The sequence below is a fragment of the Lissotriton vulgaris genome, unplaced genomic scaffold (assembly GCF_964263255.1).
Source record: "Lissotriton vulgaris unplaced genomic scaffold, aLisVul1.2 SCAFFOLD_699, whole genome shotgun sequence".
In the NCBI taxonomy this organism is placed as follows: Eukaryota; Metazoa; Chordata; class Amphibia; order Caudata; family Salamandridae; genus Lissotriton; species Lissotriton vulgaris.
In genome coordinates, this window is record NW_028240948.1 from 96,214 (window position 1) to 122,268 (window position 26,055).

At 43.9% G+C, this 26,055-nt stretch overlaps 1 protein-coding gene across 1 annotated transcript in view; it reads left to right on the plus strand.

Moving 5' to 3' along the window:
• LOC147672473 (UDP-N-acetylglucosamine transferase subunit ALG13-like) overlaps positions 1–26,055 on the plus strand; it is a gene marked incomplete at its 5' end in the record, with an annotated part of 438,517 nt that overhangs the window by 95,722 nt on the left and 316,740 nt on the right. The window contains one exon of the mRNA XM_086948010.1: positions 8,681–8,736. Coding sequence (XP_086804136.1) covers positions 8,681–8,736 — 56 coding nt within the window. The remainder of the gene's footprint in view (positions 1–8,680; positions 8,737–26,055) is intronic.

Sequence of the window (26,055 nt, forward strand, 5' to 3'; positions counted from 1 at the left end):
CCAAGTTTGTACTGCATATTGAACTCCGATAAGTTTTGAAAGCCAGATGTGCATTCGACCATATCTGCCTCGGTTATCCCACCCCCATTGCTAATGTTGCTCCTTGGCGCTAATCTTCAGGTAAACATTGAGTTATGTTGTTCATAATATTCTGTGGTGGAAATGCTGGGATGGTCTGAGAGTGACAAGTAGTGCCTGGGCTGAAACTGAAGTTTTATGATTGACATCTTTCAAAGGGTTGTTTTGTCGGCTAGGTACCATTTACAATTGGGTGAATATCCTACCTAGGTTTTACTTTCATCTAGCTTCTTGTGGAACTGAAAGAACTTCTTGAATAAAAATAGACCAGCTTAAAAATTGCGTAAACCCTACAGACTGGTAATACCAAATACAAAACTCCTCACCTGAACAACAAGATTCAGAAACTGGCAACACTATCAAGGTGTCTAGATGGCCAACCCCTAATGACTACAAAGGTTCAGAGTGCAAGACCTATTTGGTCACTTAATTCTTAAGATGGAGACAAGCAGAAAAATAGTCTGTTCCTGCTGTAGCCCAAATATTTTGCCAAAATAGATTATGCCCTCTGTCTTGGCACTTGCAGGAACTGGCACAGCCCCCACAGTTCAAGTTCACACTGCCAGCCAAACACTATTTGTCAGATTGCAGGACGCCGCACCTTTAACAATTCTATAACTGTAGAAGTTGGAATGATGGTTCAAACTGTTCTGGAGTTGGCCCGATCTCCTCTTGCCTGTATGATTGAATCCCATACTGGGGTTTCAAAGGCCTATTGTCTCCTGGTACTGGGACAATGGAATGCTGTCAGGGTGGGATGGCCAAAATACAGGATTTCATTGAGGAGTGTATGTTTAATCTGGAAGGGGAAACCTCCACTAAAAGAAAGGGAATGAGCCAGCCAAACCCCCACTAGCGGGTGTGCAAATTTTATATAGGGATACTGAAGAATGTACTTGCAGGTCGGTCTTCATAAGTCAAGCACAAAGGAGACCACCATTTCGTCTAGCACAAGTGTGATCCAGTGGACCTCAACTGGTATCAGTAGGACAAGGCCCAACTGCACAGAGTAAAACTAACCAGCAAATAAAATGTAAGGTACATGAAATAATAAAATTAAGTCAAATAAGTTGAAATAACCTTCTTTGAAAATTATAATTAAATTCGAACAGGAGAGATCTGATAAATAGCAGAGGTTGCATTTTTTGCTTTGGTTATCTTCATACATGCACTGTGTTTGAGATGGTAAGGACCGTAGTTATTGGGGACTGAGGTGACCGCCTCCCTACAGAGGTGCAGGCAAAAAAGCGTACCTCCTCCCTATAAAACTCAGTCACTGCCAGATGGCAGGATTTGAGAGGAATAGTAGTCAGTTACTGAAATATAAGTACATGTACGGTCATCCTCAACTCAAAACACTGAGGTAAGCAAAATCATTCAATAAAAGAGAACTTGCATTGGGCTTGCATAATTGTCACTTTCACTTATAGAAAGATTTCTAGGGCTGTTCAGAAACTTAAAAGGCCAGAGCAGTAAAACTTTGCAAAGCCTTTCAGAGGACTTACATAACATTCATCGAAAAACGTATGTGTTTTACTTATTCTAACAACTTATGTGAGATGGTAATGCCTAGACGTGGGTCCTATGTTCTGTGCCACAGAAATAAAGTCATAAGTCACTCATGCGCCCTGGATTAGGCCAAAACTGTTCCGGTTTTGCTTGTGTTCCTGTTCAAAAGGGACTTTCGCTTTTGGTTTGGGCTGGACTACTTCTGTTGGAGCTGGCCCAGTGCCGATTTGCACGTGGCTGGGCTGCCTGAAGTGCCATTGTGAGTAAAAATGAGAAGCTCGAATGTGGTCTCTGGCACTTTCAAGTTGCCAGTAGCTGACACTTATGCAAGCATTCCACCCATCACATTTGTGTTTTCCTCTGCTAGTCAAGAAGGCCCTTTCAAATCATCTTGATAAGAAGATGAAATACAGAGCTCTGCTGAAGGGCAACCAGTTCGACTCCATGCCATGTTGTAATAAGGAGACCTCCGCCATCCACTTGCACAATGTCCTTAAAATCACAAACCCTTACCTTTTTCTTGTCCGGTACCTTGCTACAACATTGGTCGATGTGCTTCATGCCCTTACATTTCCTTCAGAGTTGAGCCCATTGCCATAACGTGTAAAGTCATGTCTCCGACACTGGCCCACACAGCATCCACTCATGTAGAAGATCACAAGATCAGGGTTGAGGTTGTTTGCATCATTTTTTCACTCAGCGGAAGAATTACCATGCAGCCGTTAGTGCCAGGATGTTAAAGGGCCATTACAAGGCAGAGGCAATACTCTAAGCGAACTATTCACTTCAGGTCTGAGGATGTTTCAATGAAATTAATCTAGAATTCTGGGCAACACATTGATAGTGCCCAGACCCTTGGCTTCTGCTTCAGTAGCAATCTGTGCATCAAGATGCATGTTGCTCATAAGACTAGACTTACTGGCTTTAACTGACCCTCGCAGCAAAAAAAAGCCATTCGTTGAAGAAAATGACTTCACAATAGTCCCTTTGCCTATCATCATCACCACCAGTACCTTCTTATCAGTAAGGCACCCTACAGTACTTATCAGCAAGATCGACAAGACATACAGGAGAAGATGGGCAGATTGGAAAGCAGTAAAAAGCAAAGGACAAGACACAATCTGTTACTGTGATTCAAGGGTGTAAAACGTCAACCTATTAAAAATCCATCTGGAACCATTCCTCCTTTGCTTCAGAAAAAAACTATTCATCCTGCTCTTGTACAGCACCTGATCACTCCTGGGATTAAGACTCCTCTAACGAGCATCTCCTTGACGTTCTCCTATAACTATCCCTACCTAGTCCAGCTTACACCCCCACTTCCCTTACTGTTTGTCTATTCAACATCCACCCCAACTCTACCCCCTCCAACACAAACCATTTCTGATAACATCAAACAATCTGGTCTGCTATAAATGCATGTTGACCCTAAGATGTAATGCTTTTTGAGCAATGCAAACTTAATTTGATCCTTTTTTGGTAAAAGAATGCAGGCTCTGTCTGTGGAGTCATAAATAAGCCCCTGATAAATTCAGGAGGGCCTCGACTTTGCCTGGAAATAATGAGGGCCAGTGGGTAATGTGTCTAGATGTCCAACATGAGGGGTGCATGTACTGTCATGCTGTGTGTTCCTCACTTCATGTGGCATCTGATCATTATAAACATTTGTATTGACTCTATCAATCTTTACATCCCCCCTCTAGTTGAATTTCAACTAAATTAGCTAACCCATACTTCATGACAGTCACATTATCCCGGCTTGTTGTGCTTCAGTTTTGACTATTACTACTTCCCTAGTTTCTACCCAATTTGAGGACTGCTTTTTCTACAGCAGGAAACCAAACAAAAACATGTAAATTGGCAGCAATAATGTGCACGGATTGGTCAGCCATCGGAGGAGTCAGAAGAATTAGTAAATGTACCACTCCTACTCGGGGGCACCTCCCTCCTCACGCATGTCTCTTTGTAAAAGGCGCAGTGCTTGGGTGGCAAGAATCAGAGTCCCTCTGTCCAGATCATTGCCTTAGATAAACGTGCAGCAGGACTTTTGAACACTTACCTAGATCTCACCTGAACTGCTGTCATATTCTTCATGAAAGTGGAGGTGGTCAGAAAGTTGTTCTATGGGCCTGTGTACCTTGCTTGAGTTGTTTTGCTGTGTTTGCGGCTTGGCTTACTGTTTACTCTTGATGGTTTATAAAAAGGCCACCTTGTGTGCCGTGTTAGTACCAGGCCTAATTTGGAATGGAGCACATCATGTGTTCTATTCTCATTCAGAGCTGTGATGGACTTTGCAGACCCCCTTCTTCAGGTGCATCAACCCCCTCCCCAACCCCCACCCCTTTCCCTTGGTCCACGTCTTTTCCATGGTGTTTTGACTTACAGTTCCTGGCTCTGGGCTTTTAACCTACAATTTGCTTCTGTCGTTCTTTTGAAGGGACATGACTTGGTGAACAGACTTTAGCCATTTAGATTATTTGAGGGAAAGGAAGAGATAAATAGCTGCATGGAGAGTTTGTAGTTTTAGCCCAAGAATTTGTTGAAAAACTCCTAATGCTGGTGATGGACTGGGATTGCTGGTTGTTCTGGCTAATTGGGGTTTTGACTTACTGCATATGTGAGTTCTTAGTTTGTGTGAAGGCATTGCTTCCTTAGATAGTTACCCGACCCTGCTGCGGTTGTGGCTCTGGTCCCTGTTGGGCTGCGTTTCCCGTCTGTTGTTGCTGTTGCCAACTTTTGTCCAACTACCTCCCTTTTTGCAGTGGTGCAGTGGCTGATGTACTTCTCTGTGGCTGAGTGTAAGGTGCATTCTGGTTTCACTGGACTTGGTTTTGTGGATGGAGATTCTGCAGGGACTAGCCCAGGCTTATCGACCTTAGTTCGTAATAAGCTTTTAGGCGGCATTGGTCGGCAATATGACCCATTCTGTGGCAATAGTAACATTTTTTAAGCTCTGGCTGCTGCCAACCTCCTTGACTTCTCCATTATTGCTAGGTTGACACCTTTGGGGTTTTGCATAAGAGCCCCCTTTAAAACTGGTGGCATTTGCTTTCTTGTGGACAACGTGGCGCCCTCGAGGGCGGTCTTTTTCAATTTGTATTGGAGCAACTTAGTGTTGTCTCTCTGAATTTGCTCCTGTTTCTCCCTATAGTTCTCTTGTTTCTTTTTGTAATAGTGCAGTATGTGGCTCTGTGTGCCCCACCATGGTTTGGTATGTAACCCTTTTTTGAGGATATTACTAGAGAATGTGACTTGCAGGCCCATATCAGTCCATGGCTGTCCTTTCTCTTGTACCCATGGTTCTCTCATTCTACCCAGAAAATCAGTCCTGGTCTCCCCAGTTGTTCATAGTTTCCAGCATTAACCCTCCTACATCTGGGCAGTCAGGGAACATTTCCCTTAGGGCCTCCATGTTTGGTGCTGGTATGAAGTGAAAGCGGCCAGTCATGCTCTGTGTTTGTCGGCTTGACTGCTGGGATGCAAGCTCGGGCGAACACTGTTACCCCGTTCCCCAATAGGGCTACTTAGCAGATTTTTTACCTCGCCTATCGCTAGATTTACTCCTGCGGTGTCACTACCACTCCCCTGTATTCTACCGTGGTGGGTGTAGTTTCTTGCAACCACCGACCAGGACATCCCTGATTCTTCAGGTATCTTGGAAACCTATTGGGTATGTTTCGCTCACTCACTCATGCTTACTTTTCTCAGAATACACATAGAATGACGATTGGAAAGGTATCCATTATTTATCAATCAAGCATCAGTCTCGTATGAAACATATTCGCTGCAACAATCAAAAGCCCTGAGCAGACAAATGTGATCGCTAGCACCAATATCTTAAATAGTAAATATTTCTACCATAGTGCTAATAAGATGAATAAAAGCAGATTATATAAAACAATAGCATTGGCGTACTCCTACGATGCGTATCCTACCTTATTGTTCCTAGCCTAGATATGTAGGCGAAGCATGAATATGTAAGTGCTTGAATATATCCAAATGGAGGCAAGAATCCCCCAGGGATATGCTAACCCCTCACGGTTCTGAATGAAGGACCCCGTCTCTGCGTCGAGTATGGCACCCGGCAAGCGATGTCAGGTCTCTGCCTGTCAAAGGTTCAGCCTGCAGAGTCTCAGTCCTGCCTGGAAGGAATTCTCTTCTGTCTTGTAAGGGGGAGTGAGGGTCTTTTATACTAAAGTGGTCACTCCAGGGTTTCTCTAGAGTCGATATGCTTTGAAAACATTTGCGAATCCTCGGCCAATCGTTTTTTTAGAAAAGATGATCATGCACAGCTGGCAGTTCTCCATGGATGAAAAAAGTGAGGACGCTTATCCAGAATGAATCTGCCATGCCTAGGGACATGTTCATGTACGTTAGGTACAGGGATTAGGATAGGGTACCAAGAGCCTGGTTTCGGAGAGACAGAAGTAAGCTACTAGGTAAAAGGTCACCTGTGTAGGATTTTTGTCGTGCGGATCCGACAAAATGTATGTAATTGGTACATACATGATGAGACTATCCTAAACGACATCACACTAGCAGGTGGCAAAATGGCAGTCTGAAGATTCGCCTTCACCTCTGGCCACTTGGGTCAGTTTGTCCTCCACGCTTTGGAGGAGCAGCAGATGTCTTCATCGCTGCTCCTCTTGTGCATGCGCAAAGGTGCCAACTTAATTCTCCTGCCTCTTAGTTGAGTTTGCACCAGTCTACCTTGGTTTCTTATTTCTTGGTCAACCTCTCCCTTATGTTGAGGATCTGGTGAGGCTCGGATCCCAGCAGAGAACCTCTCCTCTTGATCTGCCTCGAACTCTTCCAGAGCGATGCTCTGTACCTACACCGCCCTCCTCAGGTGGCAGGTATGCTGCTCTACATTCTTGCTGTGCTTCCATGGTGCAAACACGCCATCTATGCTCTCTCTCCTTATTTTACGCCTATCCTCTAAACCCCACTTATGCGCTGTTTTTTGGTCAGAACTTACCTTCAAACTCGCTTCTTAACAAATTCCTGCTGAACGCATCCCTGAGAACCTCCTTATTTCTACACATTGCCAAAAATACACAAGGGTATTGACGCCCCCCCTCCCCCATTTCTCCCCCACCAGGATGTCCTATCGTCTCTAGTATTAGTTCCTTGCTGGAACCCCCTCAGCAGGCTCTGTGATCACTACCTAAAACCGCTGGTCTAGAAAACACCTTCCTCAAAGATACGAGAGACTTACTGAACCTTTTGGCAGATGTAGACCAACAACATAAAATTGACCTACTGGCATTGTACACCAACATACTACAGGATGCCACCATCAAGGTAATCTAATCTTGCCTTAAAGCAGAAACATGGACTGCTGTGACACCATTGAACAACTTCAAGATTAAAATCCAAGTATATCACCACGTACAAGGGGCATCAATGGGCAGTACAATCACACCGAGCCTGGCATGTTTCTAGATGGCATATTATGAGGAACAGCACATTTTTTCTGATAGCAACCTCTTCAAAGAATACAGACTGACTGGTAGACGATGCATTGCTGATCCTGGCGAGCAGAGGGTAGGTTCTAGGTCCTCCAGGCACTGGAGTTCTGACTACTGCTCCCTGAGGCTCTGTTTGATTTTCTTGTTACTTTTTGCTTCTCTCGGCTCACTAAAATGAATTCTGGTGCTTATTAAAGTTTGACCTCCTTTCTGTCCTAGTCCGTAGCAGCGGTGTTGACCTCTGCTTCGACTGGTGGGGCATTGATGATCTTTACACAGAGTAAGAATGCTTTATGAGATACACAAGTCACACGATTTCCTACAGTGACACCAGTGTATGTGTTTTCTATCTATGTATTCTGTTTCTCTTCTGTGAAGTATAAAAGATAACCGTTTATACTGTCCACATCTTGCATGTGCATGTCTACAGTTGGATAAAACTTTACAGCCATTTCCAGGAATCCAATGACTTTTCATATGAGGGATCGCCTCCAAGGCCGACTTGCGACTACTTGGTTTGGACACTTAAAATAGGTAGCATGCCAGATTTCGGTCAGTGGCAGGGGACTTGGGTTATATTTTTGCACTTCTTCCAAGTTTGCCATATGCCAAATGCTGGGACCAAGGATCTGATGTGGTCTCTTACCCACTGATGGGGGGCTTCAGGACTGACCTCTATCTCGTGGATTTAGCAGAACTTCCAATTAATTGCGGTGTCTACTCACTTAACCTTCCTGCGCATATGTGAATCTGTCCGGGCGAGGTCCCTTTTCTTCGTCTGCAGTCAGGTTTGAAAATGTTGCTAGAATGAGAAATTTACCTTGGAAAAACAAAAGACGAGGCATTTGGCAAAACAGGAACAGTTGGTTTAATTCTATACTTCGACTAAGAGCACAGATACAGAAGCTAGTCTGAGGACCGTCTCAAAGTACAGTCAGCCTAAACAGGGTTTTATACATCTCTTTGGGAATCACAAAGTACTTCCATCTATCTTTTTTTGATAAAAAATGCAGGCCTTGTCTGTGGGGTCATAAAATAAGGTCCCTGATAACAAATGAAGATGGGCCTCAGCCTTGCATGGACACAGTGAAAACCAGTGGGTAAAGTGTCAAGATGTCCGGCATGTTGGGCACGTGATCACTGCGTGTACTGTGTCCTGATTGGCCGTGTGTTCCTAACTTAAATGTTGCATCTGACATCAAGGTGTTTAGGGAATGTGCGCACCACTCTGGCCTCAATAAAACACACAGCCAATCTTCCTGGACCATTTTGGTGTTACTGCCCTTATCTGGGGGATGGATTGGAGTTTGCTGTTCGTGCATTTGTCTGCTGGCTATGAACACCCCAGTTAGGCCTAGGTTGCAGAGCCTGCCTGAACGTGTATTTCTGAGTCCGTATGATGGAAAGTTTGACGGGCGAATTTGATAATAGTTATGCATTTCATTCTCGTGTGTGAATGTATCATAAACCGTGGCATCTATTCTATCAATATTAACAGAAAGATTATGATCACATGGTAAGAAAGCAGGCTGCATAAGTTAAGTCATACATTTTAGTGTAGTTTTTAGTTGCAATAGGTTGTGGAATACATTTACATTGCAAATAAAATGTTTGTATTTCAGATGCTACGTTTGAAAATGCATCATTGTACAGCGCTACAGAGTCCGCAACAAGTATGGTAAGTTGTGCAACTTTTTACCTTCTCTAAAGCAAGACCATACTTTGACCTACTATAATTGCCCCGCAGGCACCCTTCTCTATAAAAACGCCCCACACTCACAAAAACGTAACACTGGACAATTGGTGATCCAATTCCACCAACACGTTTGTGGCTTCATTCAGGTTACTGAAGAGTAGGTGGCCCATGATGTAGCGGATGATCTTGGCATGCATCTATGGTGCATGTTTGGTCCTCCTAAACAAAGTGGTGATTTTTCAAATATGAGTTGTGGCAAAGATGGCTTTCAAAAGTAGTGGGAAGGAAAATTAGCTGTGTAGCTTAAGTTGCTGTGAACTATACAGGTTTCAATATTGAGTCCTGGCAGTGCAGACTCTGCCTTTAATCGCGCAGAGATTGAAAAAGGTGCCATTCAGTAGGACCCTGACCCGTGATTAGTGTAAAAAACAAATTCAAATCTTTAGGGAAGTTCGCCATGTTTATGGTCTCCTCCTAATGTTTTGCCTTATATCTGATGCACTTTGACTGAGTGTGCTCTGGGTCCCTGACAATCCAGTTCCCAGGGCCTGTGTTCTTTCTCAAAACTGTACCATTGCTCCCACAATTGGCACACTTCTGGCCCACATATATGTCCCTTGTAAAAGGTACGAGTGGTACCAAGCGCCTTGTGAGTAGAGAGGGTCACATAGGGCTGCAGCATGTATTATGCTACCCTAAAGGACCCCATATCAAACACTTAAACACTGCTATTGCAGGCTATGTGTGGTGGTGTAGCTAAACTAAGAGTCGACATGGCACACCTTCCTGGGTGCCAAGCCTACACACCACAGCCTGTGCCACAGGTGGGGCACCAATCTAGCAGGCCGTACAGTCATAAGGCAGGGTGCACTATACTACAGGTGAGGGCTTAACTGTATGGGCAATATGCCTCTACAGTGTCTGGATGAAGACTGAGGTTTGGTATCAAACTTCTCAGCATAATAAACCCAGACAGATGCCAGTGATGGATTTATTATAAAATTCACTCAGATAGGCATCTTAGCGATGCCCCCTGAAAGACAACAAACTTCTGGTGTAATGGCTGACTGATCCCTGCCAGCCACCACCAGACAGGTTTCTGGCCTCATGAGGTGAAAGAGCCTTTGTGCTCTCGGAGATCCGAAACAAATCCTAATCTGGGCGGAGGTGCTACTCACATCCCCCTCGCAGGAGTAGCAGCACTTGGCGGTGAGCCTCAAAGGCTCTCACCTTCAGTTATGTTGATTTATGCAGCTCCGAGTGAAGATGCCCGCCCCCCTGTCCTAGCCCCACTTTTAGCAGCAGGTCAGGCGGGAAATTAAGTCAACAGACTAAGGGCCAGATGTAGGTAGCCCTTTACCGATCGGAATCGGCCGAAAATACCGATTTTCGGCCGTTTCCGATCGGTAAAGGGCTATGGAGATGTAGGGGCACATATTCGGTAATTTTACCGAATCGTTATTATTACCGAATCGGTAAATTTACCGATTCGGTAATATTTACCGATTCAGTAAAATTACCGAATATGCAATGTGGGTAGCCAATTTTCCATTGGCACATGCCTTTCAGAATCGGTATTTTACCATGGAATACAAATCCATGGTAAAATACCGATTCCTGTGTACATGCCATCTGTGCATGTACACATGTGCCATGTGACAGACAGACGTGCCCTTAGGGCATGTCTGTGTGCCACATTGCACACATGCCCATTTTGGGGGTGCTAGAGGGTGTCAAAGTGACACCCCCTGCACCCTTGACAAATTCGGTATTTACCGATTCGGTAAATACCGAATCGGTATTTGCTATTGAATCCTATGGGCTTCATGGCCCATAGGATTGAATAGCAAATACCGATTCGGTATTTACCGAATCGGTAAATACCGAATTTCAAGGTATCGGTAAAAAATCCAGATGTTGGTACCTACATCCCATTTACCGATTTTGAAATACCGAATCGGTAAAATTCGGTATTTCAAATTCGGTAAATGGGATTTACCTACATCTGGCCCTAAGTTTCCACCTTGGCCTAGCACACCCCTAGGGTCGCAAGAAGCGGATGTGAACCCCTCTCGAGAATTCTCCATCTTGGTTTAGAGGGTTGGGCCCAATAGGAATTGGGATGTGGCCCTCTCCTCAAAGTAAGGGAGTACCTAAAGGGGGTAGTCACGTTTGACCTTTAACTCCCTTACATTTAGAATTTAGAGGCTCCCCTAAACCTTGTTTCTCCATGCTGACCTAAGAAGGAGGACAGAAGAGCCATGCAGCAGGGAAGGAGGTAGATGACAACTGACTTGCCCCAGCCATTGTCCTGTCTCTTTTTTCAACAAACCTGCTTGCAGCAACTGGCATGTCCTGCAGCCAGCAACCTCCAAGAACCCTAGAGACTTAGGCTGCCTTGAGCAGAGACTATTTTCTCCTGTGGACACCGGATTTGTCCAGAAAGAAACAACCGCAAGGAGGCCAGATCCAGGCAGATCCGCGACTCTTCGACCACTATTCTGCACCTGACGCCCACAGCCAGAGTACAGGTGTCCCAAGGATCCAGTGAAGTCTTCCCCCATGATCTTGACCTGGGATCCTGCATTGGACGACCTCTCCTGAACTTATACACGATGCTTGAAGCCTCATCTTGAAGGGTTACCGTGACCGGAACCTGTGAGTGAAACCTGACGTCTATAGGCACCTCTGCACCTGCAGCCCCTAGGCCTAGGAGTGCTCAACCAATGGTGTCCTTGCATCCCCCCATTATCCAGCTCACCTCTCCAGTTGTTGGATTGTTTCTGCCATTGTTCTGGACCAAGCCTGCAGCCTTTGTCTCCAACCGAGGATCTCCATTAACATCTACAGGCCTTGTTTGCACCCTTCATCCCCTGCCCCCATATCCCCCCACCCCGTGGTACTAGCTGTGCAGTTTTGGCGCTACTTGGTGGCCCCTACAGTGCTGACAATAGAAAAGAAGACTACCCTGCCTCAGGATATATAGGCCCTAACTATGGGGTCCTGACTGATATGTATGGAGGGGTGGTTAACCAAGGGGTTGACAGGACATAGAATGATCACATGGTCGAATCAAGAGGACTAAACAGTTCAATTTTATGAAAATATATTTTTTATTTTTATTTTTATTTTCTGATACTAAGATTTAAAAAGCTTTTTTTTGGGAGCAATATATATTTTTTTGGGATATATCACAGGTGCATAGAAGTCATAAATAAAACAGACAGATATAGAAGCAATAATGTCACAAACATTCGTCCTACCCAGTAACAGCCTCTATTCACACGCACATAATCATTCACTTCATCCCTACTCACATTCTCTTTCCTAATTTCATACACCAATCACTCTATCATTCATTCTACTTTCCCTTGCAATTATAGCACATAGGTGGTCAAGTCGGGATGTTCATCCGGGTAGTTGGTTTTAGTTACGGGTCCTGGTGAAATGAGGACAATAACTGTGTTCCAGGAGACATACGCCGACGCGCGTTTCGGTGACCGGCCAATGAGGCCGCACCTTCGTCAGGGCAAGGGGCAGTATACTGGGGCGGGCACAAAGGTAAAAACTCTGCAATATAGAGAGCAAAACAAAATACATTTTTACTATTCTGTTTGGTCATGTACATATTCAGAATACAGATCTCTTTTTTTAAAAAACACAACAACCAGTTTTCATCCACATAGATTATTTCATTTTTTAAGTGTTTAGAAAACCATGCTTCCAATATTTCAATCAATTACTTTTTTTTGAAGCTAAACAGTTTTGGAGCAAAGCTCCTGCATTTGGCCAGAGATCGCTATGCCATGTCAACCCTCTTTAGACACTCCCTTATGTAGATTCCCTAATCAGTGGAATCTGGAAGGCATCATGATGGCCTTGACTGTATGGACCATGGAGCACAATTAGCACAGAAAGGGACATCTTCACTTACATACAGCTATATCTTCCTTTTATCACACACATTCACTTGTATTTAAATTTCTTTCCATACTCCTCTAAGGTATACGCATGACTTGTTGTTACAGTCCAAAATCAATCTAGGGACAGCACATTAGTTAACCAATCCTGATTAGTTAAAATAGGTCCTAGTGGAAAGAGGCCAGGTATTTATGACCAAGGGTACAGTTGTTATACACTTTCTCCGCCATAATATTTTCAATATTTTACCTGATTCCTTATTCGGTTCTGCTGTTCAAAGGTAGCAGACTTTAGATGACATCATAGGGTACATAAGCGTCTACGCTGTAGTAATTTCACAAGACAGGCTATTTACAGTTCGATTCCTGTGGGGAGCAGATGGAAAGCCTAATTTATATAGACTGGTCAAAATCAAGGTGCTTAACCTGAACCTTAATCTTTTCTAAGCATCATATCATACGGATTTTATATTAGTATCTCTCTTCCATTTTTTTCATTTATTCAATTAGATAGACTGTTTTTATAGACTCCTACTAGAAGGAAACCTATCTATTGTTGATAGCGCTCAAAATGTACTCTTATAATGTTCTAATCACCTACCAAGGTAGTTAGGTTTCTCGGTGTTATATTGTGTAGCACCTTCCGATTTTAGCGTTCGTCTGGTTTCTAGATGGCAGTTCAAGATAGCAGTTGGCAGATACAGAGCCTATCAAGTAAAACATAATTATGTCAATTTCGAGTACTGGCCACCCCTATTAGATGATTATCGCTATGCGGGGATTGTGGGGACATTTGTTAACACCTTCCAACAACACTCCCCGTGGCAGGTGTTCTAATTAAATAAATGGCTGGGCTACATGCCTTCAGTGTTACTCCGTTTATTTTTGAGGTGTCTAATGTCCAGGGGTATACACTTGTATAAAACCTATACATTCTGTATAGGTGGTGATAAGGTGTTTCAAGGAAACTGATCCACCCACCCTCGTGATTTCAATGCATTTAGATCTTTAACTAGTTTTATTTACCTTTCAGAATTCGAAGCGGAGTTAGAACTCTGGAATGCCACTCGTATTCAGGTATAGGTGTTCTATCTCTAAGTGGGTTCCGGGGGCATAGACATGCACTATTCCAGTATGCACCTGAACGTCTGCGAATAGAAACAGCGATTTAAGGCGGCTAGTAACCTCAATTATCCCTCTTCATAATTTCATTATTTTTTCTATCATATTTACCTCTTTGTAGGCGGGATGATCGTATCTGGATAATGGTATTACTAGTATTCTGTTTCCCTGCTATTTGATAGAGATGACCAGGTCTCGTAGTTCCGGGCCACTTTCAAATGGAGCCGGCTGCTACATAGCCTAAAGGGAGATAGTAGAGAGATTTTAAGAGCGGAGAATACCCCTAATTGTTTTCCGAAATTCCCGAGGCTCGGTCGAAGCGCTTACCTTTTTCCCGGATGCCAGTGTCCTCCAATTGGGGTTCCGCCGACTAAGTCTGTCGACCAGTTGCTCGATGCCGGTTCTCTCGCGTTTCTGGCGTCCTATTTAAATATCGTCATGTTCGCGCTTCATGGGCATTCCTTGTCAGCTGGCCCCGATTAGAGTAGTAGAAACAAAGGGCGGACTCTCGCTACATACGTTCCTTCAGTCGCCATATTGTGTAAACCGACGGCGATCATATTAATAATAATCTGATGGACTGCAGCGGCCATTATAATGTAACCAATCGTCTCTTATCGCAATGTATTTTTCTATTATTAAGTACCTAACGGTTATAGTATCCACATCAAAGCCGTCAACTGCTAACGCGCTATTTTATATATCAACGGCACTATTTCTTTTAGAAAGGTGTTGTGTGTTGTAGGAGAACAGTTATTATAGTGAAACCACTTGATGGGTTTCACACAGACTCAATCAAGGCAGCATGTAGTTCCATGGTTATTAGAAAGGAGAATGACCCATAAGTCGATTCTTTAAGCATATTAGTGAACCCAGTGGTCACGATTCACACAACCTTAATCAGAACTTCATGTTGTTCTGTGGTAATCAGGGGGGAGAGTGATCCTGAAGTTGGATATTTTGACATACCGGTGGGACGACTCTATTTATGGCCACTAATCTGTCATCATGTTATTAAAGAAACGCCTGATGCCAGGGGCATTCCTCATTCAGGCCTTTTTTGACAGAGTCCAGAAAAAAGATCCAGAAGACCTCCCGTTTCTTTCGGAGGCCCCTACAGTGCTGACTTCAACCCCCAGGGCCAGTGTCCCTGAACCACAGGTACTTACCTGCAACCGATGCCTCTTCGAGGTACCCCCAGCTCCCATAGGCTAACCTTGGGCCCAGTGACCTCTGCACCAGGCCGCACCAGTGCCACTGGTGGTGCATTACCCACCTTGGTTCGACCCTTGCCCAGTGTTGGTCAGACGCTTTAAAGACTGAACTTGTAAGTCAAGTGCTTACCTGAAAATGACTGTTCGAGGCATTGAGTTGTAGATCACATGCTTATGTATAGATAGCCATCTAGGGTTGGGTCCGGATGTTCCTAGTCACGAGGTAGGTGACTTCTCCTTTCGGTGATGGTGCACATGGTCGTCGACTCCCTCTTCAGATTGTTTTTTTCCGCCATCGGGTTTGGATGTGACTTGCTGCGCTCCGGTTCAACGTCAATCCCTGTTTCCCTTGGTTTGTACAACACTCAACGTAAACGGTATTGTTTTTGATCGTGTTATCTAATCTTTGCGGATCGAGATCTTGCACTATATAGTCTTTTCGACCGGAGAGCTCGTGGTAGGCCGTTGAGCCTAGCTCCCGTTTTAACTCGCAGTCAATGGAACAAACTCCTTTTAAATTCTGTCCTCTGTGCAATTTGAAATATCCGTGCACCGATTCTCACAAGGTGTTCAACCTGTGTCTGTCACTGGAACACAGTGAACAGGACTGTGACGTGTGCCAAGCTTTCTGCTCCAAAAAGACTCTTTGCGACCCTCTGGCCCGACGACGTGACATGCACAGCCAACATACAGGCTCTTTTCCGGACATCTTCCGACCTGAATCGGAGGAAGTGGCTGACCACCCTATTGGAGCCGAAGAGGAGCAAGAACATATCTTCCTCTCCGACGATGGCTCCGACCAGGGTGAAGAGATCCCGCAGGGACAGTGTACTGAGAGTACAGGCCCTACCTTGCCCCAACTCAACCAAAATAGAAGGATCCGGACCAATCCGCGCCCTCGGTTGGCACCGAGACCACGATTCCGTCGCCCCGCCTCCTGTTTTAACACAGAAGCCTACCAAAAAAAACTTCCGGCTCCGAGAAGCCCCATTCCAAATCGGGCACTGAGCCAAAGCCTTTGGGATCGAAGACCAAGTTTGGCTCCAATCATCACCACCGAAAACCATATTGGATCCGAAAACAACAGCCCCAAAATTGTTGGGCCCGAAAATGTTGTCGCCGAAACAGACTGATTCACCAAAGTAACCTAAGAAGCATAGTTTTGGTGATCCGCTCGAGAAAACAGACCCAAAAGAGAAAGTTTTGGTCATACATCCAAAAAAAGGCCACATTGCTACCAAAGTGACTGTAAAAAGAGGGGCTACTACCGAAGAGGAATACCACATTCCATTAAAAAAGGGAACTGCTCGGACAAACCCTTCCCCTCCTCCTCTTCCTCTTCCTCTACTACCTTTTACCTCAGTTTCTGTCTGTGCCAACTTCACCTGAGCACTCACCACCATATATATCTGATGATCAGGGTGATGGGGATGATACTAATGATGATAATCAGCCGGGACCTACACATGAGTGGGATGACTAAAACACTGACTCGCCCACAGACAATGACCCTGACCTATATCCTACCAGGCCCTCTCCACCAGATGACAGCATAGGATATATTGAATTGCTAGACAGGGCTGCCAATTACCTTGGGTTTCAGCTGCATAAAGAATCCCTTAAAGAGGATTTCCTCTTAGAAACTTTAAACAGTACACAAAAATCCACACATATGTTGCCCATGCTTAAAGGAATGACCAGACATGTAGACAATATATTTAAGGATCCTGTCAGGGCATGTATCCTTACCCCCAGAGTGGATAAAAATTACAAACCTGCACCATCTGATCCGGTCTACCTCAGAAGACACTTACCCTTAGATTCATTAGTTGTTTTTAATGCACGCAAAAGGGCAAACTCCCCAGACTACTGGAGACGTACCACCCCCAGATAGTCAAAGCTTGTTGGCACTTCAGGGAAAAGAATAGCCTCCCAGGCAGTTAACTTCTGGTGCATATTGAACACAGGGCTGCTAGCCTGATGTGATCATGCGCATTGGGATGAAATCGAACAACTTATACAATTCTTTCCCCAAGAACCTAAATCTAAAGCACAAGACCTGGCATGTGAGGAACAACTAATTTCTAACAATCAAATTAGGTGCTCCCTAGATGCTGCTGATGCTTCTGCCGGAGGAATGAACACTAATGTCCTCTTAAGAAGGCAAGCCTGGCTACGCCTATCGGGGTTCAAACCGGAGGTTCAGACCGCAATATTAAACACACCATTCAAAAAGGAACACCTGTTTGGGCCGGTGGTAGATTCTTCACTTTAAAAAATGAAGAAAGATACCAAAGTGGCTAAATCAATGGGAAATCTTCAGTCTTCACTAGGCTGTGACTCCTGTTGGCGCTCCTTTTATCGAGCAGGGTCCCAAACCACTTGCTCGGACAGTACATCCGCCTATAAGGGTAATAGCCAACCCTCAGGTTTCAAAACTTACTTCAGAGGTAGTTATAGAGAAAACAGCGGCAAGGGCAGAGGTAGAGGTTCCAACACACTTACCTCTCCTTCAAATACAAAACAGTGACTTGCCCATAATTCCCCCGACCACTTAACACCTGTGGGGGAAAACTGTTGCAATTTCTAGCAAAGTGGAAGTCAATAACAGACAAGTGGGTTCTCCGAATTGTCCATTCTGATTACTGCCTGGAGTTCATAAACACTCCTCCAAACATTCCCCCAAAGTTGCACAAACTTTCACAGTATCACCTACACCTTCTCAAAGAAGAGGTACAATCACTGCTTCTAAAACAAAATATAAAGCCTGTACCATCACATCAGGGGTCGGGCGTCTACTCCTTTTACTTCCCAAGTCCCAAAAAGGACGGTTCTCTCAGACAAATATTGGATCTCAGCGAACTAAATCTTTGTATACAGTCAGACCATTTCCAGATGGTAACACTAGAACAGGTTCTACCCCTTTTGCAAAAGGGCGACATTCTTTCTACTCTAGACTTAAGACACCTACTTTCATATTCCAATCAATTCCGGCTCACCACAAATTTCTCAGGTTCCTGGTAGCAGGTCAACACTACCAATTCAAGGTACTCCCATTTGGAGTCACCTCTCCATGGAGGTAGCTACGCATCTAAGACAAAGCATACATGTCTTCCCCTATCTGGATGACTGGCTCATCAAAGCCAGCATGTACCAATAATGCTGTGACAATACTTCAGTAACAATTCAGTTACTTCACCAACTAGGTTTTACAGTCAATGTGTTAAAATCACATCTTCAACCAAACAAAATTTCGAACTACCTAGGAGCCACTCAATGGCTCTAGCATTTTCCAACGCAGCCAGAATTTGAAAAATTCAGGCGCTAATTTGCAAATTTCAAGTCACTTCCAGTTCAACTGTTGGCAATGATGGCATCTTGCATCATGATTGTTCCCCATGCCAGACTGCACGTGTCCACTTCAAAAATGCTTAACCAGTCAGTGGAAGCAGTCGCATTGTCTAATAACCGATATAGTGTTTGTAAGCGGCCGTACTCCTCGCTCTCTGCAGTGGTGGAACAAACAAAATCTGTCAAAAGGACGGCCGTTCATAGACCCAGTTTCACAGACCGTAGTAACAGCGGACGCATCCCTAACTGGATGGAGAGCTCATCTTCAACAACACACAGTGCAAGGCCTGTGGAGCCACCAACAAAAGTTGCTCCACATCAATCATTTAGAGCTGAAGGCAGTCTTTCTAGCTCTCAAAGCCTTTCAAGATCACTTCTTTGGCAAAGCTGTTTTGGTTTGATCTGACATGACAGCTATATATTTCATACAGAAACAGGGGACACTCTTTCGCCTTCATGCATCCGCTCCCGTTGTCCAAAGGCTCTTTGTATGAACTGGTCAGGGATATTACCTTATGCTTTTCTGCCTCTCCCACTCATTCCATCAGTGGTTCGGAAACTCAGACAAACATCCCTCACACTGATATTGATGGCTCTAACATGGGCACGTCAACCCTGGTTCACAACTCTGTTGGAACTCTCTCTGGTACTGCATCACAAATTACATTTAACTCCCAGTCTCCTCTCACAGAGCCATGGAGAAATCAAACACCCAGATCCCAAAAAATAGAACCTCGCGATCTGGCACCTGAAGTCATAGAGTTAGGCTATTTGAACTTTCCACCAGACTGTATGATCATTATTAAGGAGGCTTGAAAGCCTATCACAAGAGCCTGCTTCGCAGCCAAATGGAAGCGATTTGTTATCTATTACAATAACATCAACCCTCTTAATGCTTCCATACAAATCATTATCTGCTACCTCTACATTTTCAACAGCCATCATTGGCCTATAAATCCATTAGACTGCATGTCACTGCAATTGCAGGGTATCTTCAAAATAGGCAACATTTATTGCTGTTTAGAGTGCCTGTAATCAAAGCATTTACGGAAGGACTAAAAAGAGTTATACCACCAAGACTTCCACCTGCCCCAGTGTGGAATCTTAACATAGTCTTCACAAGACTCATGGACCCACCATTTAAACCCCTGCACAAATGTTACCTACAGTTCCTTACTTAGAAAACCACTTTCTTTATAGTAATCACTATATTAAGAAGAGTGGGTGAACTTCAGGCACTAACCATAGAAGAACCTTTCTTCCAGCTACACAAAGATAAAGTGGTTCTTCATACCAATCCCAAATTCCTACCTAAGGTAGTATCTGCATTTCACTTTAGTCGGTTGAATTATCTGTTTTCTTCCCTCACCGGACTCTGTTGCAGAAAGAGCTCTACACACCTTATATGTTAGAAGAGCACTCTTTTATTACACTGGAAGAACAAAAAATCTTTTCGTATGACCCAACATTTTTTTTTGTTTTTGCACCATCTCACAAGGGCAATCCTATATCTAAATTGGGTATTGCTAGGTGGATTGTTAAATGTATTCAGATTTGCTACGCAAAAGCCAAAAGGACTCTTAACGCGCCTTTTAGGGAACATCCCTATCACTGACATCTGCAAAGCTGCAACATGGTCCACACCACACACATTCACCAAACACTATTGCGTGGATGTACTAGCTAGACAACAATATAATGTGGGCCAGGCAGTACTTGAAATACTATTTCAGACAACTCCATCAGTTACAGGATCGGCACCACTTAGGGGAGACTGCTGTATAGTCTATGCATAAGCATGTGATCAACAGCTCACATGCCTCGAACGGAAAAGGCTACTTACACAGTGTGCATCTGTTCTTGGCATGTAGAGCTGTAGACTCTCATGCTCCTACGTGCCTCCCCTGGTACCTGTAACTGCTGTAGTTCTCTTCTTTTTATTCAAACATACACTTGGCCATCTCTATTCTTTACTACTACTCCATTCTCTCACCCTCTGCGGGAAAACAATCTGAAGATGGAGTTGATGACCATGCGCACTATCACAGAAAGGAGTCGCCGCCTACCTTGTGACTAGGAAGACTTCTTCAAAGAAAAACAAAGTGCAAACATCCAGACCCAACACTAGATGGCCATCTATGCATAAGCATTAGATTCTACACCTCTAAATGCCAAGAACAGATGCATACTGTGTAAGTACCATTTTCCTAACTGCTTTTCCTCTCGTAGGATTGAATTGGTTTTCTCTGTATTGCACCAAGTGTTGATTCTGAGAATAACACAAAGTATCTCATTGACATTGAGAAGTATTACATAAACTTGTAAAGTATTTTGAATGCTTATGCAAACATTTGCCAACTTTATATAGAAAGTATTACATTTCTAAAATGTTGCGACTGAGTTCAACTCCAGTTCCCAAAATAAAAGTAACTACAGTAATATTTTTGAAAAAACATTGGCCTGGAGTTAGTCATTTTGTGTCTGTTCCTGCCTTGAATGAGTGAGTAGAACACACTGCCTTCTAGTAAGCCTAACTGCTCAGTCCAGCTACCACCATATTGAGAGTAAGGTTTCATCTACTTTATTAACCTGTGCTATAACTTTGGGGACTTCTTGGACTCTGGACACTATATCTCTTTTTGATATAGTATATGTGGAGCCAGATTCCTACAAAATCTTGTAAGCAGGTAGCATTATAAAAAGGTAGATATTGTTCTTAGTAAGTCAGACATTTTTTTTGAAGGAGTAATGTTTAGATTCAACATAAAGGATTTGGTAACTTGTCAAGTTTGAGCGCACAGCGAGTAAAGGCTATTACAATGAATATATTGCGTTTTGGTGCACTAGGTGAAACTGGTCGGTTACCACGACGAGAATACAGTGCTTTAAGAAAGCTCAATAAGATAAACTTTTTTCATCGAGCACTTCAATGCCCACATATGCGTTAATAGTCTTTTATTCTTGGTATATTTCAATTGGTATCTTCATTGAAAATATTCTTCAATATAATCTTCAAAACATGTACAGCCAACACGTGTTTCGTCTGGTCTCAATCGACCATCGACTTCATCAGGGCTGCAACCCAAACAAAACATATCTGTTACCTTCCATTTGTATACTTAACCTATTAGTGTAAAAGGAATTGAGTTTACATTCCAAGTTTTTAGGTGAAACGTCCCACTAGCAGCGGTATGCTCAAAAGTAGAATGAGATCAGGTAATGATGTACTATTCACCAAGTCATAGCTAGAATCACCAAGGTGTAATGTTAGTTTATAGGTGGGATAGGTAACCTTCACCTATTTGATCCTTATTTATAAAGTGGGTTAGTATAATTTACAATTCGCAACCTCGGTATAGGTCTTCATACCTATATTCCTCTTCAATGTCCAACTCTGGTTTCTAGACAGGTCTCCAAAGTCACAAAATTCTCAAAGTATTCTGATCTACAAAAATCACGTTATTATGTATGGTAATATTTAGAATATTTATGGACGAATTAGAGTAATCTAATACGAGACTTGTGTTAATTGTGTTAATCTTACCTATCAATTCGTATTGTTCGCTCAAATGCAAAGTCCCGTCATATTAAAGTTCCGTTAAGCGTTTCCTAAAAGTATAAAACGCACATTTAGTTCCTATTTTATCGGATTACCGAGCGGTAACTATATATTAAGTGCCTGCATGTTGGGGTCTTACCTTGAAAAAGTATTTCCGTGCCTCGGATCGCGTATCTCTGTTTTTCGGCGTCCTAGTCAGGCGCCATCTTTCTCATACTAGTTTTTATATACTTGAAGGTGGCAGGCGCCATCTTGTTAAAGTTCCTGGTTGTTTCGAATCTTGATACTATTGTCACTTCTATAAGTTATAATATTTGTAAATTCTTTCTCTGATCTCTACCGAATGGTATGTAAGTCCTGTGCATATTCCAAACATTTCTAAATAAACCAGTAATGGTTAGAGTTGGCAGCTAAATATGTTGTTTAATCCTTAAGATTTATTTTCAATCTCGGTCTGCTTTTTATCCCTAGCATTGGTGCATATTCACAGTGCTCTGGTGTTCTGCACACCTTTATTTCTTGCCGCTGCACCTCCTTTCATAACAGACTTTTTTTTTTACGTTTCCATGCGCAGAAGGTAAGACTGTTCACTCACCGACAGCAGCAGGCTCCTGGGCCCGTTCAAATCTCAATACCATCCCTACTCCGCTACTGATCTTAAAACCAGTCCTGCTGGAAGAGTTTCCTCCTCTGACTTTACCTTCCCTGCAGGGACTACTGATACAATTTAAATGGGGCTCCACCATAAATTCCCCGCACTCCTGCCATCTTAAATCAGATCACTGAAATAGTATCACTGGTTATTCATGATGTGATAAACACATCTCTTCAAACAGGAATGGTGCCCCCCCCTTGCCGCCACCCCCTCCCCCCCTCTGGAAACGGGCAAGGGTCAAAGCCCTTTTGAAAAAAGACAAATCTTGACCACGAGGAATGGGCTAATTATCGTCCCATCTCTCTGTTGCCAGGAATCAACAAATTCGCTGAAAAGCATGTCAACTCCGTACTGTCAGCATTTCTGGAAACAATTGCCTTCACTCCATGCAGACAGGTTTCAGATGCCAACAGGGCACGGTGACTGATCTCATTGCAGTGTTAGAGGAGTCTAGGAAAATTCTTGATGATGGAGGCTGCGCTGCCCTTATCCTGTTGGATCTTAGCGCAGCCTTCGATACTGTTATCACCAACGTATGGTCTAAAGACTCAGGGAGGTGGGTATGGCTGGAATCACCCTGAACTGGCTTCAGTCTTTTCTTGAAAATAGACTTTTTACAGTTTATGAAGATGATGCTGCTTCAAAGCAGATTCCTCTGATGTGCGAAGTCCCCCAGGGGTCTTCCTTAAGTCCTACCATGTTTAACATCTACATGAGTTCTCTGGCAGAAATGGTGCGTCCATGGGGGATTCAGATAGTCACTTATGCTGACACCCAACTGGTGGTATCCCTCAGCCAGCAGGACAAATCTGACTCAGGTTTAACCCCATGTCTCAGGAAGATTTCTGAATGGATGGACAAGTCATTTTAAAAATTGAATGGAGCAAAGACTGAACTCATGCTCCTGCTCACTCTGCCCCTGTTAATATAGACTTTCTGTGGCCCAGCTGCCTAGGCCCTTCACCCGCTCCGGAAAAACAGATCAACAGTTTGTGAGTCTGGCTTGACTGCAATTTAGACTTTAAAGAACAAGCTCGCAAAGTCGCATCCAGTTGGTATGGACTCCTTAGGACGATAAGGAAAATTCTTCCTCTTCTTCCTTATGTCGCCAGACGATTATTAGTTCAGGCACTCATACTCTCACGGCTGGATTATACGAACGCAGTCTATCTGGGAGCACCACAGGGCACCACTAAGAGACTGCAAACTGTTCAGAACTGTGCAGCCCGCCTATTACTGAACATTCCCAAATGTAGTTCAGCCAAACTAGCCCTTACTATTTTGCACTGGCTTCCCATCCAGGAAAGAATTAGATTCAAGGCAATGTGCATTGCCCATAAAGCAATTTCCGGGAAAGGTTCCCCAATGATTACTTCTATGGTGCAACTCTATCGCCCTAACAGGACTTTGAGATCCAACAATAAACGTTACTCGCTGTTCCCATGATCATGCGATTACGAACTGAAAGTCGGCGGTTTTCATACAATGCAGCTAAATTTTGAAACTGGCTCCCCGATCATATACATCTGGAATCTAAGTATCCTAATTTCAGAAAGCAGCTTAAAACTTTTCTCTTCCCTTGATCTGCTTTTAGTTTAATAGGTGCCACATTAAGTGCTGGGATGCCAATGGGTAGGAATACGCTATATAAATGTCTATTCGTTCAAACCGTAAATTCCTTGCTCAAGGTCATCCCACACCCCCATTATTCACTTAAAATGAAACATGGCCAGATCTATGTCCCGCGGGCTTTTCTCCTCTGCTCCGGTCCTCTTGGAAGACTATCAAACCAACAGCCCCCTCTGCTGCTTCTCATCAGTTGCTTCTATGCGAATATTAGATCATTCCCTAAACACCAACTAAAGATCTAGGATTGTATTGACTTCAATAAACCTGATGCTTTGTTTCTAATGGTAACCTGGTACATAAACATGACAATCCCATCACTTTTTGTCAGAACTGCCTTTCTAGATTGGTAGATGGTTTTGCGGTTGTCTTTAATTCAGAGCTTTCTTGTATTTTTATTTATTCTGAGCTTTTTCATGTACCTGAAAGTCTTTTGTTAGATGGCATATGGGTGGTGGGCCCGGATGATTACACTCTGTTGTTGTCCTGGAAGAGTCTTTGTGTGGTCGATGACTCCTCCTGTGGAGCATAGTGCACATGAGCATCGACTCCATCTTCAGATTGTTTTTTTTCCGCCATTGGGCTTGGATGGGTTTGTCACTCGGTCCCCTTACCGATCTCCGTTCAACGCCCATTCTTTAATTTCTACCGTCTGTATCGTTTTCGATCGCGACTTCCTTCACAGTCACGTCGAAAAAGCCTGCACTTCTCTATTCCGGCGACAGTTGGGACCAACTGCGCCATTGGGCCTTCGGCTCATGGAAAGAACACCCTTCAAGAAGTGCCCTCAGTGTGGACACAAATTCCCCCACACTGTCTACATGAGGTTTGCAATCTGTGCTTGTTCCCAGAGCACGAGAGCCGAGATTGCCAGGCCTGCGCTATGTTCCAGTCCAAGAAAACTATCGGGGACCGACTAGCGCGGAGAGTCATGGCACATTCCTCTTCATCGGCACCAGACCTCATCGTCAAAGAGACTCCAATTGATCTAAAGTCTGGAAAAGAACAGCAAGAAGAAGTTGTTTCCGGAGCAGAGGATTCAGCTTCCAGAGCCGAAGAGCCAGCAGACAATGACTATCCCATTCCATCTGGCCAACAGGTCGTGAGTACAAACATCGACCCTGTTCACACCCCCACACCGGGCCAGGCTTCAGTTCCACCTCCGGGTCCAGGTGCACATCGATCACAAACTTCAGACGCCCGCCTACTGGCTCGGAAATGAAGACCAGCAAAAAGCCTCTATGCGACTTGGGCTTGTGTGAGCCTGTTGGTCCCGAGAAACAAAAAGTACTTAAACAAAACTAATTCCGCCAATGAAACTAACCTCTGTACCCAAATTGCTCAACCGAAAGCAATCTCTGCATCGAAACCAAGTTCCACGCCGAAAACTATCGAACCGAAGCCAACTCCGGTGCCGAAACAAGTCAAACCAAAGTCCATTTCACACTTTGGCAACTAAAACTGTCGACCCCAAACGAGTTTCGGAACCAAGATCTCTGGATCTGAAAACATCTGATCCGAATAAAAAGCAACAGCCAAAGAAAGCTTCCGACCTCAAGTCTTCGGAAGCGAAACCTAAATCTGCTCCAAAGGCTGTAATAGACACTGCTAAAACTTCTAAACAACTCGGCTCCAAGGAAGAAAAGTCGGTGCCGAAGAAGGATGCTTCCACAGAAGAGCTTTTCTGTTCAGATCTAAAACAAAAGACTCTTCAATTCTTCCAAAAACTGGACATGTCATTACTGCGCCTGCTAAAAGAAAGCGGGACCCTCCCACCACACCTCCAGTCCCCCTTAAAAAGCATTCTCAAACCTCTCCTATAAGGCTACCATCACCACATCCAGAAGAACCAGA